The 14,010-nt window shown below is 35.4% G+C and overlaps 2 protein-coding genes across 2 annotated transcripts; both read left to right on the top strand.

The window, feature by feature from the left end:
- The first annotated feature begins 859 nt into the window (after positions 1-859).
- Positions 860-8,787, top strand: LOC106130371 (2-acylglycerol O-acyltransferase 1). The gene is made up of 6 exons (XM_013329200.2): positions 860-1,013; positions 4,954-5,181; positions 5,525-5,793; positions 7,042-7,216; positions 7,564-7,763; positions 8,270-8,787. Exons 1-6 carry the CDS (start codon positions 967-969, stop codon positions 8,425-8,427), a joined length of 1,077 nt encoding a protein of 358 aa, XP_013184654.2. The 5' UTR covers positions 860-966; the 3' UTR covers positions 8,428-8,787.
- Positions 8,788-10,648: 1,861 nt separating this feature from the next.
- Positions 10,649-13,697, top strand: LOC106130343 (2-acylglycerol O-acyltransferase 2-A). Its single transcript, XM_013329164.2, has 5 exons — positions 10,649-10,830; positions 11,106-11,336; positions 11,588-12,031; positions 12,417-12,616; positions 13,487-13,697. The coding sequence occupies exons 1-5, from the start codon at positions 10,817-10,819 to the stop codon at positions 13,642-13,644; spliced, it is 1,047 nt and encodes a 348-aa protein (XP_013184618.2). The 5' UTR covers positions 10,649-10,816; the 3' UTR covers positions 13,645-13,697.
- The last annotated feature ends 313 nt before the right edge of the window (positions 13,698-14,010 follow it).

Genomic DNA, 14,010 nt, shown 5'->3' with positions numbered 1-14,010 from the left:
AAGTTGGATTTGAATCTGTGCCTTTCTGCGCATTACGCATTTAAATCTGGCACCTTACCGATTCGACCACCGACGGTCAGAATTCTCTATACTATTTGTGTATATCATCGTGAATCATTTAAAGTCAACTTACTTCATGGCTGTCTCCATGTAACTACCAAACGAGATGCATAGGTTCAATCTACCATGACCAGGTATCAATTTATTGTTTCTGAGTTATATGCATTAGTTTGAATGTTAACCAATGTTTTTATGATGAGGGAAAACATTGTGAGGTTTACTGCACATTAAAGCAACCATGATTCGTTAGGTTCTCCTGGAAAAGTTGCGAAAGTCTACGGGAGGTGTTTTGTCTTAAAACCTATAACTTACCCACATTATAGGATATTTATCCTTGGCGGACCTCTCCTCTCGGAGAGGTGAGGACGCAACCATGATAAAGGCAAGGAAGATGATGATGACCGTTACATGTCCACAAGATAAAAAACGACGAAAGAAATTCCTCATTCATGTATTCGTACATATACATATAACGGGGTAGACAGAGCCAAAAGTCTTGAAAATACTGTACAAGAATACTGTCTACAAGAAAAACCCAAGATTTAAGCCTTTCACGACATCCACGGAAAAGATTTGTAGTGGTCCTATTCTTAAACCACACCCGTATTTTTTTAAGTGCAGAGTGCGCTACACGTACAAGAGACATACATACGTGACATGTGTTGTAACACAATAAAATAAATTATGAACTAGGTAAGTCCGTGAAAAAACTGCAAAATAAAATCTGGAAAATAATTATTGTAGGCAAGAGAATTGCTCTGTCCAGTTTATTAGTTTCATTTAATCTTCTAGTCGCCGTACTGTGTCATTATTATCGTGAATCATGGAAATAAAGTCCGACTCAATGTCGAGAGATTATTTAGTCCACATTTTCCTGCAGTGAGGGTAGCACGTTATAATTGTGTCATGGAGGAGATATCAAAAATCTTGGAAACAACCGTTTCTATTTTTAAGTGAGTTATTTTAACTTTAAGGTCAGTTATAAATGAAATAGTCCTGTGTTTTAGTTCGGTTCAAACAATTTGCCATATCATTTTAACTTTGAGTTGAACGAGCGGTGTAAGATATTGTTGTATTGGCCATCCGTTGACCGCTAAGTAAATATTGACATTAACAATCGTGTTTTTATGATTGGGTTTAATGTTATTGCTATTGATATTAATTTAATCTGTTTTGAAACAGCTAGGTAAGCTTTCGTAAGTAAATAGCTTTAGTATTATAAATTTCATAGCGTAGCTTTAAAGTAATAAAAAGTTCGTATGTGTAAATTAAGTTGTTTTTTGCACGAAGGTAACCTTTTTTCCAATTTATGTTTTATCTGAAGGTTAAGAAATCTTACGTTTGAAACATCGTCACGATTTATTATTGTAATTACTTATCTAATTAGTCGCCTTTCACGACATCCACGGAAAAAATGACGTTGTTGAAGAAAATGTTGCAGTGCAGTTTGTTACGCGGCAGTTAACTTAGTTTAAAGTGATTTATTTGATGTCAACCAATGTTGTGAAACCAAGAGATGTGACAATTATTAAGTGATATTGAAGTGTCCCATAATAATGGATAAAAGTGTTTGAATTGAATTAAATTTGAATGTGTATCACACCTTGAAATGCATTCATATATTACGTCTTTAACCTTTACGGGGTAAACAGAGGCAACAATATCGAAAAGACTGAAAGGATGAAACTAGCAGTCCCGGCAAACGTTGTTTTGCCATATAAATAGCTTTTTATATCGATTCAAAAATGACGAAATTCCATACAAACTTGCACCCCCTATTTCATCCCCTTGGGATAGAATTTCAAATAAGTAATTAAAGAATTAATCGAACTGAAAAAACTTATTATTTTTACTGAACGGGGAATTATTACTCTCATCTAAACACTGGCGTTTGCATACACGTGAGGTTATCTGTCAGCCAATCAGCATATCAGTTGGCGCTTTTTTTTACCTTTTTACGTAATTATTCTTAGCGGAAACATTTCGTCTTGAAATGGTTCTTTCCGGGGTCAGTTTTGTTTATCGTATCTCGCTCGGACGCGTTTGTCAATTAGGAAAAAATTTTTGACGAAAGTAGGTACATATTAAAAAATCTGGGTCGCTATTCTTGAACCGACTTTGTGAAGAGGCGAGAAAGACGTACGAGTTAAAAACAATCGGAAACTCTTTTCATTCTAATAAGTCATAAGTTTTTGTGGTACCTTTTAGAAACTACCTATGCACGTAAAATGTACAACAGGTGGACTTAATGCCACAAGGCATTCTCTGCCAGTCGAACCTTTGGACCAAACTGAGATGGATGTACGGGTGGTGCGATAACTGTAAAATAAAAAAATAATATAAATATAAATAATAATTGAGCTGAACGTGGCCATTCAGTCTTTTCAAGACCGTTGGATCTGTCTACCCTGCAAGGGATATAGACGTGACCATATGTATGTATGTAAATAAGAATAGGTCACTTAATTCACTTGCATAAAATAATAAGATTTATAATAATATTACCACTACCTCCCACCCCAGCTATAGGTATCTATTTCCTCTGGATGTTAGAGAGCGATTAAAATTCGAGTTGGCATAATATTAAACAAAAAACACTTTGACTCCATCTCATACAAATATGTGAGTGCAAAATATTTTGATAGAATAATAAGGTGACTATTTAAAGTCGTGTTGTACATTTGCCATTAATAATTAAATTGACTGACCCAGCTTGCACTTTGACACTGCTTACTTACCTTGTACTTACCGGATTATTCATTCCATCTTTAGATAAAGAAGTAAATATACTTATTAATAATAAGTGCAGGTGCAAAAAGGAATCCCAAGTTTAAGAGCTTACATACATACATACATATAATCACGTTTATATCCCTTGCGGGGTAGACAGAGCCAACAGACTTGAAATGACTGATAGGCCACGTTCAGCTGTTTGGCTTTATAATGGAATTCAGATTCAAATAGTGACAGGTTGCTAGCCTATCGCCTAAAAGAAGAATCCCAAGTAATTATATAAGCCTATCCCTTAGTCGCCTTTTACAACATCCATGGGAACGAGATGGAGTGGTCCTATTCTTTTTTTTATTGGTGCCGGGAACCACACGGACAGTTTACGAGCTTAGTGGCCTTTTACTACATCCATAGGAAAGAGATGGAATGATCCTATTCTTTTTGTATTGGTGCCGGAAACCACACGGCACACAGACTATTGGCTCTGTCTACCCCGCAAGGGATGTAGACGTGATGATATGTACGTTGTACCTACACAAAATCTTATTCTTTTCTTATGACATGACAAATTTCATTTTTATTTAATTTATAACGAATAATAAATACGCGTCTTATTTGTTTGGAGTGAGTGAATTCAGAAATAACAGACCAGTTTTTATTGTATTCTCAATCTAGCAAACCTATTAGAGTCGTATCCACTTTGAAACCTTGCTACTACGAGTATGTATACCTACTTAATTGACACAAGGAAATCCTTGCATTACATCCATAGATAGGTTATACCTACTTATTATCTACAAAGAGAAAGATTTGTAAGTACCTAATATGTATTTAAGTAATGAATAATATTGCAAACATATTTTTCTCCTTAAAACTACTACATTTGTTTGAACCTTGTTTGTTTTATAGGAAAACTCTATACATATGTAAGGAGTTACTTAGGTAGTTACCTAAATGATTTGTTGAAAGAATTTTTTTTTATGTTCGTTTTAAAAACTAGATCATCAGATCCATTTGCCGGTTGACTGGAAGAGATCCCTTCATGTGATAAGTCCGCCATTGCAAGTGATTTGTTTCTTTTATAACTATGTATCTACTACTTTCTTGTTACCATGTAAATTTCTATGCAATAAAGATATTACAAACAAACAAACAGTATCCTACCTATCTACCTATTACATTATACTCTTCCTCACGTACCTACGAAGTCGCAAGCAACTGCTAGTAACTATCTTGTTTAAAAGTACCTAAACGTAAACCTTTTTGTGTAATAAAACCCAAAATATGTGCTAATGAGATAAATCGACAATCTAGTGTTAATGTTTGCGTTCGTAACGTATAGTTTCCGCATAGCAAAAACATTCATTGACAAACATTCATTCGTTTTAGCAGTTTTAACTCCTCTAAATTTGAGCATCATCATCTTCATGTTTTTAAAATGATATAAGCGTTTTTATAAACTTTTATAACGATCAATTAAAATTTCCTTCACTTTTGCCCCTATTACCAAATACATTTATTTACTTATCAAATATATCGGATCCGTATGATAAATAGTTGATAAAGTCGGTATATATCTTGGTGTTACTTATGTTAGTGACTGATAACAGTTCATTTAACAAGGTAAGTAAGTACCTATTAGCCTTGTTCCGATTGTAAGCAACTAAGACACTAGGGAATTAACTTAAGCAATTCATCGCCAGCTAGACTTTAGTACCTATATCATCTAATAAACAGGAGAAAAATTACTTCTTAAATAGTTAAACTGCTTTGTCATTCCCTAATAGATACAAGTTATAATTCTAACTAGGTACTAAATTATTTTCTTTGCGTATAAAGTTAAGAGTATGGAAAGGACATAGGGTACTTTTCATCCCAATAAGAACATTAGTTGCCGTGAAATTTACGAAAAAGCTGTATTAATTGTAGGTGGCGCTAAATTCGCGCGGGCGAAATTACGGGTAAAAGCTAATAACTTCTTGTCCAAGTCGTGCATGCCAAAAATAAAAGGCGATAATTGAAAGAACTTTACCACGTAACGACCTGACTTAGCCAATGATAAGGCGCACCCCGGGCTCCTATTCGGAAGAATATGTTCAAGTATCGAGAAACAATTGAATTTTTTATCAAGTCTTTAACTAAAACGATTCGGTCTACTTCCAGAAAAATATCAGACGTCCTCGGAGTGCAATGGGCGCCAACGGACATCCCCATGAGTCGTCGTCTCCAAACCCTGGCTGCGACGGGCTGGATATGTCTGGTACTGTTTGGAGAAGCCTTCTGCATATACCTCCTGATAGCCCTGGTCTATTCCAGCTACTGGTGGCTGGGGGTCCTCTACGCTATATGGATGATGAATGATATCGATATTTCGAACAAAGGTGGGAGAAGGTACGTGGTTTTATACAAGTGTTATAGTTTTTTTCTTTTTGTTGCCGTTGAAAGATGGAATAATGGTTATAACTCAGGGATATAGTATTTTATGCTGTTGAAAACTAAGACCTTCGATCTTGAAAACAAGTCATCTGCTGTTTACGATTATTTTCAAATGCTTAAGTAAGTCAGGCAAAAGCTAACTTAAGGCTCCCGTGTGACCTCCGTGACCCTATAGACATAACCCAGTTCAGATGTTGATTTCACATACATTTTCAGTACCCTGGTCATGTTCTCACGTTATTTTTGTAACAGCATCTGTTAATTGCTTTGATTTACATCAAATACTGTCAAATTCCAGGATCGAGTGGGTAAGGAACTGGGCTTGGTGGCGATACTACCGCGACTACTTCCCCATCAAACTGGTCAAGACGGCCGATCTAGATCCTTCTAGAAACTACCTCTTCGCGGTCTTTCCCCATGGAGTCATAAGCTGTGGGGCTGTTGGGGCTTTCGCGACAAATGCCTTGGGTTTTGACAAACTCTTCCCAGGAATGAAAAGCAGTCTTATAACTCTGAGAGGTCATTTCTTAGTGCCGTTTTTTAGGGATCTGGTACTCGCTTTGGGAGGTAAGTTGTAGTTTAACACGCTTCAGTTAGCACTACAATAGGCTATTTGACAAAGTTCTAAAAACTATCTTAAGGTATTTATTTGTTTATAAGGAGCCCTACAAAAATACTTTTCTGCCTTTATTACAGCTATTTTATTAAAAAATCGAAAAAGAAAATGAAATATTCAAATATGCCGCCAAAACGCGACTTTTAGCAATATGGCGGGCATGGCATGCAGTGACGTAAATTTCGTGTAAATATCATACAAAGCTTGTTGGCGTTTCGAAAAGTTTTGATTTTCTCTTGTTTTATTTAACTTGTGCCCGTCATATGTGTGAAAATTATTAAAATGAGTTCCTATAAATGTTGTGCAGTGCCTCAATGCACTAATACAACAATAAAATCTCCTACGAAACTGTTTTTTTCTATGCCGATGGATTTGAATATTCGCAAGAAGTGGTTTCCGATCATGATCTAAGATCAGTGGTTACCAAGATATACTTACATTGATGTTTTCACATTCCTCAGTTCGGCAGCATAGAAATCTGGATTGTCTTTAAAGACGACGCCAACCATTATTGCGTCCACTTTTGGTAGGTTTCGACTGACAGCTTTCGCGGAATTGGTTTCCATTATTAAATACCTATGTTATCTGAGTAATCCTGAGCGATCAAACACTTATAAAATCTTGAAAAATAATAGCGAACACTAAGGATCGGTACGGTCCACAGTCTGTTTATGGATAATTGACGTCATAATAGAAATAGCCAATCACGTTCGTTTTTAGTCACGTGACAGCTGCATAAAAAAACCTAATTTTCTGAGACGGATTTTGTTAAAATAATGCAATATTTTTATCTCGCGTTATTACAAATCGCTCCAAAAAAATAATATTAAAACTGATGACATAAAAGAAATGTATATTTTTAATACAGTCAAATAGCCTATTTCGCCACTGCACTGTTTGCACGAGGTCCCAACGCTTAATATTCAAAATGGCGTCAAACACAATTGCGATTTATTAAAAGCAATGTAGTCAAATTGTAATATAAACTTTCGAGGTTCTCGTTTGATTTTTCTGTAAGACAAATGATAACGTATTAGTATTAAAAATTAGGCCCAAAGTAAATACCCTTCTTAATTATATCGTACGGTGGTTTTGGCTAAATGCAAATTCTAATGCATTATTATGAATTGAAAATTCGCTAATAAAATTTGTATTATTTTCATAAAATAATCCTAATTGTAATTTGATAACTTTTACAGGAATCGCGTCGTCTCAAGAAAGTATCATGTACAATCTTGATACTAGGAATCGTAAGGGGCACTGTGCTGTCTTGATCGTTGGAGGCGCGGCTGAAGCTTTAGATTCTCACCCTGGAGAATATAAAGTCATTCTGAACAGACGGAAAGGATTTGTACGAGTTGCTATGAAGTCTGGGTATGTGTCTTATCAGATACTAACTTCTACAGAAAAAAAACAAGTCGTCTCTTTACGTTCCATACGCCTATAATAAAATAAATATATACGGGACAAATAACCCATATCGAGTTAGCCTCGATATAAGTTCGAACTAGTTTTACGAGATACTAACTCAACGATATTATAATTTATAATAAATACTTATATACTTAGATAAACATCCAAAACCCAAGCTAATTAGAAAATGTTCGTTTTTCATCATGCCCTTGCCGGTATTCGAACCCGGGGCCTCTCGTGTCACAGACAAGCGCAACAACGTCACAGAAGCCGTCTCAAAATATAAAGCAGACTTGTATCGATTCCAGAGTTCCATTAGTGCCAGTGGTATCATTCGGCGAGACTGATGTCTTCCGTCCGTTCAACAACCCTGAGGACGGCTACCTGCGCACCATCCAGGAGAAGATCCGGCTCTGGACCGGGATCTCGCCTATGTTCCCTATCGGCCGAGGCATGTTCCAGTACACGTTTGGAGTGGTGCCTTTACGAGCTCCCGTCACTACTGTTGGTAAGTTTTAAGGTTCCATACTTGTACCTCATCTCGCGGCGTGCACAGGACCATCCATAGGTCGCTGGTTCGTATCCGGCTCGAAGGACCATGTAGCGGTGGTCAATTTTATTGTTGCCTTTTCGTCTTGTTATGGGATAGGGACTGCTAATAAAATACGGACAGCGATGTTTTTTAAGGTTGAGATGGATTCTTTCGATGTAAGGCTATTTGGATTTGAAGAAATAATAAGTATTATGTTTTATGTATTTTTCTAGTTTTGCGTTTTAGATACTATGTCCTTTGATGTCTGCATACTTCTTTTGCTTTATCCACATTCATCACTCTTTACTTAATCTCTTCGGTTTAGGGTAGGTACTGTCTGACCCTATCTTAAAAACGTTCATGTTATGATTAACGTACCTTTGAGTAAAAGCACCCAAAACTTACAAACTTGCTTGAAAAGAGTGATGAAAGTGGATGAAGCAAAAAAAGAATTCATATTAAACTGGTGTTTCTTTTTTCAGTTGGCGCCCCAATGGAAGTGCAGAGAAATCTAGACCCTACCGATGAAGAAATAGAGTCCGTCCACGCAGAATTCAAGAAGAGGCTAATAGACCTTTTTGAAACCGAGAAATCTAAGTACTTGCCAAACCATGAGAAAGTGCATTTGACAATAACATAGTAAATTGTTTTTAATTTTAGTTAGAAATGTTAAGGTTTCTATTTTCCAAGGAAAGTGAATATATGAGATTTAAGAAGAAAAAATTATCATTCAATTCTCATTAATCGTTGTGGTTGAATACTGCCTGCCTCTTTTTAATTTCAAATTTATTCTTAAAAAAACTGTTTTTTTTTTTGGAAACAATTATTGTGATATTAACCCTTGTGTACATATAGTACCTGTATATGGCAAAATATATAACAGACTGATTAAAAAGTCAAATGTTTTTATAGTAATTAAGTAAATTTATAAAATTGTTATTTTTATTTAAAAAAAAAAGAAAAATACTATGAATAAGTAATAAAGGTTTTTGTACGGTTACATGTGTGTTCTTGTAACTCATGTGCAACTCGAAACATGGAATTTCTTTTTAACTGGAACTTTGTCATCTGAAAAAAAAGCTCAAAAGGCAGGCATTCGAACGAATATTTGGAACTTCTTTTCTCTGAAATGTTACTACATATATATCCTATCATATATGCTCCCACGGAGACAAAAAAACTTGAAGAAATCTGAACCAGCACATTTAGGCAACTGGATGTGTAATCAGAGATCGGAATAGGTAGATTGAATTGGGGTCAATGAACTGAAACGTATATATTAATATGGACATGCCTCCAGGATTGCGGGATTTGTAAATTATTAAGATTTTTTCCGGTATTTTTACAAGTGGGATGAAGAATATATTAGTGGTAGCAGTTTTCCCCCGACTTCGTTCACGTAAATTGTATGGACAATTGGACATGCCTCCGGGATTGCGGGATTTGTAAATTATTAAGATTTTTTCCGGTATTTTTACAAGTGGGATGAAGAATATATTAGTGGTAGCAGTTTTCCCCCGACTTCGTACACGTAAATTGTAATCCTATGTTACCCGCGGACAATGTAGTTAGTTCACTGTAAGTGTAAGTTCTGAAATGGAATCCCGGAAAAGAGGCTTATCCATGTTATGCTTTCTATGGTAATTCATGATGCAAGTACATAAAATCAATCTACCTATTCCGATCTCTGGTAATTCTTAACAAATAGGTACCTAGGTATAGGTTTGTTTTTCCTGTGGAAGTTGCAGAGGTGAGGCGGGAGTCGCATAGTGTGTAAACCTGACTAACGCCCAGTTCCCACCAAAGCTCGACGAGAGATATTTTGATAAACCAACCAGATTTCGTTATTTCCACTTCTCTCAGCCTAGCTTTAGTGGAAATGGATTCCTCCTAGCTTCTCTTCTCTCCTCTTAGGTGGAAGCCTTGCCTTACATAATCCAGGATCATGGTAACAGGTGCACCTCGAACACCTTGGCTTATACGTATTATACATACTTTAAGTCACGCCTATATCCCTTGCGGGATAGACAGAAATCTGTAGGGCTCTTTTATGGAATTTACATTCAAACAGTGACAGGTTGCGAGCGTACAAAAAGAATCCCAAGTTTATTAGCCTCTCCGTTACTCGCATTTTACGACAACCATGGGAGAGATATGGAGTGGTTCTATTTTAAAGTACCACTAAAAAGTACTAAAAAGTTAAACTATGAAAACAAATAAATTTAAATAATAAGTTGAAGTTATGCAGCAGATAGTACTTATATATTATGTATTGTATTGTATGTATTATATAGACAAGTATGTCTTAGTATTGGTTTCTGCGGCAAAAAGAAAAAAAATATAGCATCGAAAATGAATCAAAAGACATGTAATAGTACTTTACTGTGAAAATCGTAGGTTCCATAAATATTGTTTAGAAGTAGGTACATAAAAGCGAAACTACCTAAGTCTCAATATTTAATTTCTGGTATGAATAAAATAAATATACCTACTTAGTTAAAAGAGATCTATTTGTATTTGTTAATTGACGTCCGTTCAAAATGCTGCAGTGTAGTTTGTTCCGCCGCTTCTTCCACACATGCACTTTGGAAGCGGCAACATCTGTTGCCTAACAACATACAACAACAACAACATATAATAAGATTAAAGTATTGAGACGTCAATAAGTGATATCTTGTATTCAATTTTGACAATAAATCTACTCCATTCCAAAACTGCTTTCAAAAATGTCTCTGAGCCTAGAGATACATGCTCTTTTTCACCTGCAGTGAGTTTTAATGTCAACAAACATACAACCGGCACATTATAATAGATTTAGTTAATAATATTATGCAAAAACATATTTTTTTACTTTGCTTAGCCTCATTGTTTCTAAGTACTTGTTTTACATTACCAACTACACCTTCGGACTTTGTTTAGATATTTGCCTTTGAATATCATAGTGACTTTTTCATCTCTTGTCTTTAGACGTGTTATGTAACTGTTATTTTATCTTACATGTAGCAATTCTCAGGATAGACGATCAAATTATGGATTTATTCCGGTATGTAATTTTTATTTATTTTATTATTGTGTGCACTTTTTATTTTAATAAGATCATAGTGCAAATGTGAATAAAACACGGATGACCCAGAATTGAACCTTGCGGAACACCAAACCATTTATTGGTTAAAGCTTAAAATAATTTTGTCATAAAAGAAATTGATGAACGAAATGCCTTTAAATTACTCATGCGCCAAAGGTCTCATCGCATTGTGCAATATTTAAAGGCAGCATCTTAGAAATTAAGTTGGTGTTAATTCGAAATTGTTTTCTCAGGTCAGTTTCAGATAAACTTGGCATAAAATGGGCTCCATTGGATGTACCTTTGGAACGACGGCTTCAAACCCTAGCCATCTTCTGTTGGTTCCACTTCATGACGTCATGCGGGGTCATGTTTAGCATCTACTTCTTCATCAAACTCCTCTATTCCAGCTACTGGTACTTGGCTATCGCATATTCCGTCTGGATGTTGTTCGACATCAATACGGCTCAAAAAGGGGGGCGACCGTGAGTTTTTTAAGTTTAACATTTTAATTTTAACTTTTTATACCCGAAATATATGGACGGAGTCTTTGCTAGTCGAATCTTTGGACCAAATCTGAAATGTATTCTTAAGATGGATGATAATTTTAACGACTTAATCGTTAGTCGGTAGGAAAATAACAAAGTCTTGATTAATTTACACAGGTAATTTATTTTAATTTGTAAATATTGTATAAATAAATCGGCACACTGTTTCAGCCAAATATATTTTTCAGATGTGACTGGGTCCGAAATTGGACGTGGTGGAAATATCAATGCGACTATTTTCCGACCAAGATGATCAAGACAGCTGAATTGGACCCTTCGAAGAACTACTTGCTAGGCTGCATTCCTCACGGCGTCATTTGTATGGGTCTCTTCCCTGTTCTCGCTTCGAACGCCCTTGAGTTTACCAAACACTACCCTGGAATCAAAAGAGGATTTGCCACTCTTCCTTTGTACTTCTACGTGCCTTTCTTCAGAGAGATAGCCTTGTCTATTGGCGGCACGATAGCGTCTGATGATAGCATAGTTTACTCATTGGATCCTAAGAGGTATAAAGGAAATGCGGTTGCTGTTGTCATAGGCGGGGCCAGAGAAGCAGCGTTAACGCACCCAGGGCAGTATAACACGATATTGAAACAAAGAAAAGGATTTGTACGCTGTGCTATCAAAACTGGGTAAGTCGTTATGTTTAGAAATTTCAGTCTATAAGAAGATTCCTACAAGTTTAGGCACTAGCGAAATGTCTCTGGTTAAGAGATATGGTCGTGTTTTTGTTACCTGATGATAATGCTTCCAGGATATATAAAACCACTAGAAATAGTACGTAATATAAGTATGGAATGGTATTATTACACAGACCAAATCAATGCACTGTTTCTAACTGGACATGCAGACGCTATCCTCCCTTTGTAACTAACAAGAAACAATAATTATTGGTACAAAGCAACATTAAAAATTGAACCTGTGCCTTCTTGTGCGTGTTTTTTTTCATATGATCTTTACGGGAACCGTTAAGCATCACTAACGCTACTTTTGTATAAAGTAAGTAAATTATTCCAGAGCCTCCCTCGTTCCCACCATTACTTTCGGCGAGGTGGACCTTTACGAGCCGGTGAGGAAACCAGAAGGAACCTTCGCGAGGAAGTGTCAGGACATGGTCTACAAGGTCATCGGCATCAACCCATTGTTCCCGAGAGCTAGAGGGATGCTGCAATATAGTTACGGATCAGTTCCTTACAGGAAGCCACTTTTCGTCGTTAGTGAGTATCACATTCTCTCATATATTAACAGTACTATTAATTACTTAATATTAAGTAGGTACTTATCTAGCGAATTATTGATTTCATTCAATTTTTTTATAATACTTGGTTTCCGCTATAAACCGCAGGAAAGATATATATCAAAAACTTAGTTTTATAGAAGGTTTTAATTTTTTTTGTTGCCATTTTGTCGTTGTTTTTTTACGCTTTTTACCAATACCTGTATGTAAATAAATGGGCTATAGACTTCATTGTTACAAACTTTTACGTATTATACAATAGTTTTGAAATGGAGAAAAACCCCATTAGAATTTAAGCATTAATTAAATAGGTACTTATATGCAAATTTATGAAAATTTAAAATTGCTTTGATAAGTAATTCCCAATCAGTACCATTGTTGCGCCTATGAGGTAATAACAAAACGGATGTACTGATAACCAATGGATTAGAGCTGAGAGGTAAATGTGGCTTTGCAGTTAAATTGCAGATAAACATTCCAAGGCGGCAACTAAATTTATCACCACTAGCTTTTGCGTAAGGCTTTCTTCAAATGGGAATTTCCAGAAATAGGGCATGGTACTCCTGAAGGTTTTAATCGCTCCCTTAGTTTTTGCATGAAAACCTTACAAACATGCAATAGTTATGTACAAATGTTTCCACTTTATAAAATTACTAGCTGTGCCTGTGACTTCGTCCGCATGGAAAGTTATATTAGACATCATTGAAGCACTCAAGGATGAATAATTTTCCCCGTTTTTTCCACATTTTCCATTATTTCTTTGCTCCTTATAGTTGCAGCGTGATGTTATATAGCCTAAATTCTTTAGATTAATAATATTTGTATAGATTAAAGAATGGTATATTTCCAGTTGGTGCCCCAATAGATGTGAAAAGGAACTTGGACCCAACTCCTGAAGAAGTGGACGCAGTGCACGCCCTATTCATAGAAAAGATGATTGAACTGTTTGAGAGAGAGAAAGTTAACTACGTAGAAAATCATGAGAATGTTAATCTGAATTTAGTGTAACGCTGTGTTAAATAAGTATGTATTTGTTTTAATAAAAATTTTTGATCTTAAAATCTTAATTTTAAATTTTTACGTGGATGTCAAATGTTTGAAAGGCTATTTTATTTATATATCGCGTTTTTTTTTAATATTCATTTCAATCACTATCTTTTACGCATTGCAAATTATTCTCAGATGTTAATATTTATGATAATGATAACTATCTCTAAAATTTAAAGAAACTAGATATAAATGTCAAGATTACGTACATATTTTTTTTTTCACAATATTTGTAGTAATGTATTACAATACATGTATGTATTTCTATTCCTTTCATAAGTCAAGAAGGAAAAAAGTTTAATTTCGTTTAAATAACTAACTTGAAAA

This window comes from Amyelois transitella, chromosome 9, assembly GCF_032362555.1.
Source record: "Amyelois transitella isolate CPQ chromosome 9, ilAmyTran1.1, whole genome shotgun sequence".
Classification (NCBI taxonomy): domain Eukaryota; kingdom Metazoa; phylum Arthropoda; class Insecta; order Lepidoptera; family Pyralidae; genus Amyelois; species Amyelois transitella.
This window is presented reverse-complemented; position numbering and strand designations above follow the sequence as displayed.

Coding starts and splice junctions, on each gene's coding strand:
- LOC106130343 (XM_013329164.2), top strand. Junction 11,337..11,587: donor GCTCAAAAAGGGGGGCGACC/GTGAGTTTTTTA, acceptor TATATTTTTCAG/ATGTGACTGGGTCCGAAATT. Junction 12,617..13,486: donor GAAGCCACTTTTCGTCGTTA/GTGAGTATCACA, acceptor GTATATTTCCAG/TTGGTGCCCCAATAGATGTG.
- LOC106130371 (XM_013329200.2), top strand. CDS start 967: ATGGAGGAGATATCAAAAATCTTGGAAACAACCGTTTCTATTTTTAA. Junction 1,014..4,953: donor ACAACCGTTTCTATTTTTAA/GTGAGTTATTTT, acceptor GTCTACTTCCAG/AAAAATATCAGACGTCCTCG. Junction 5,182..5,524: donor TCGAACAAAGGTGGGAGAAG/GTACGTGGTTTT, acceptor GTCAAATTCCAG/GATCGAGTGGGTAAGGAACT.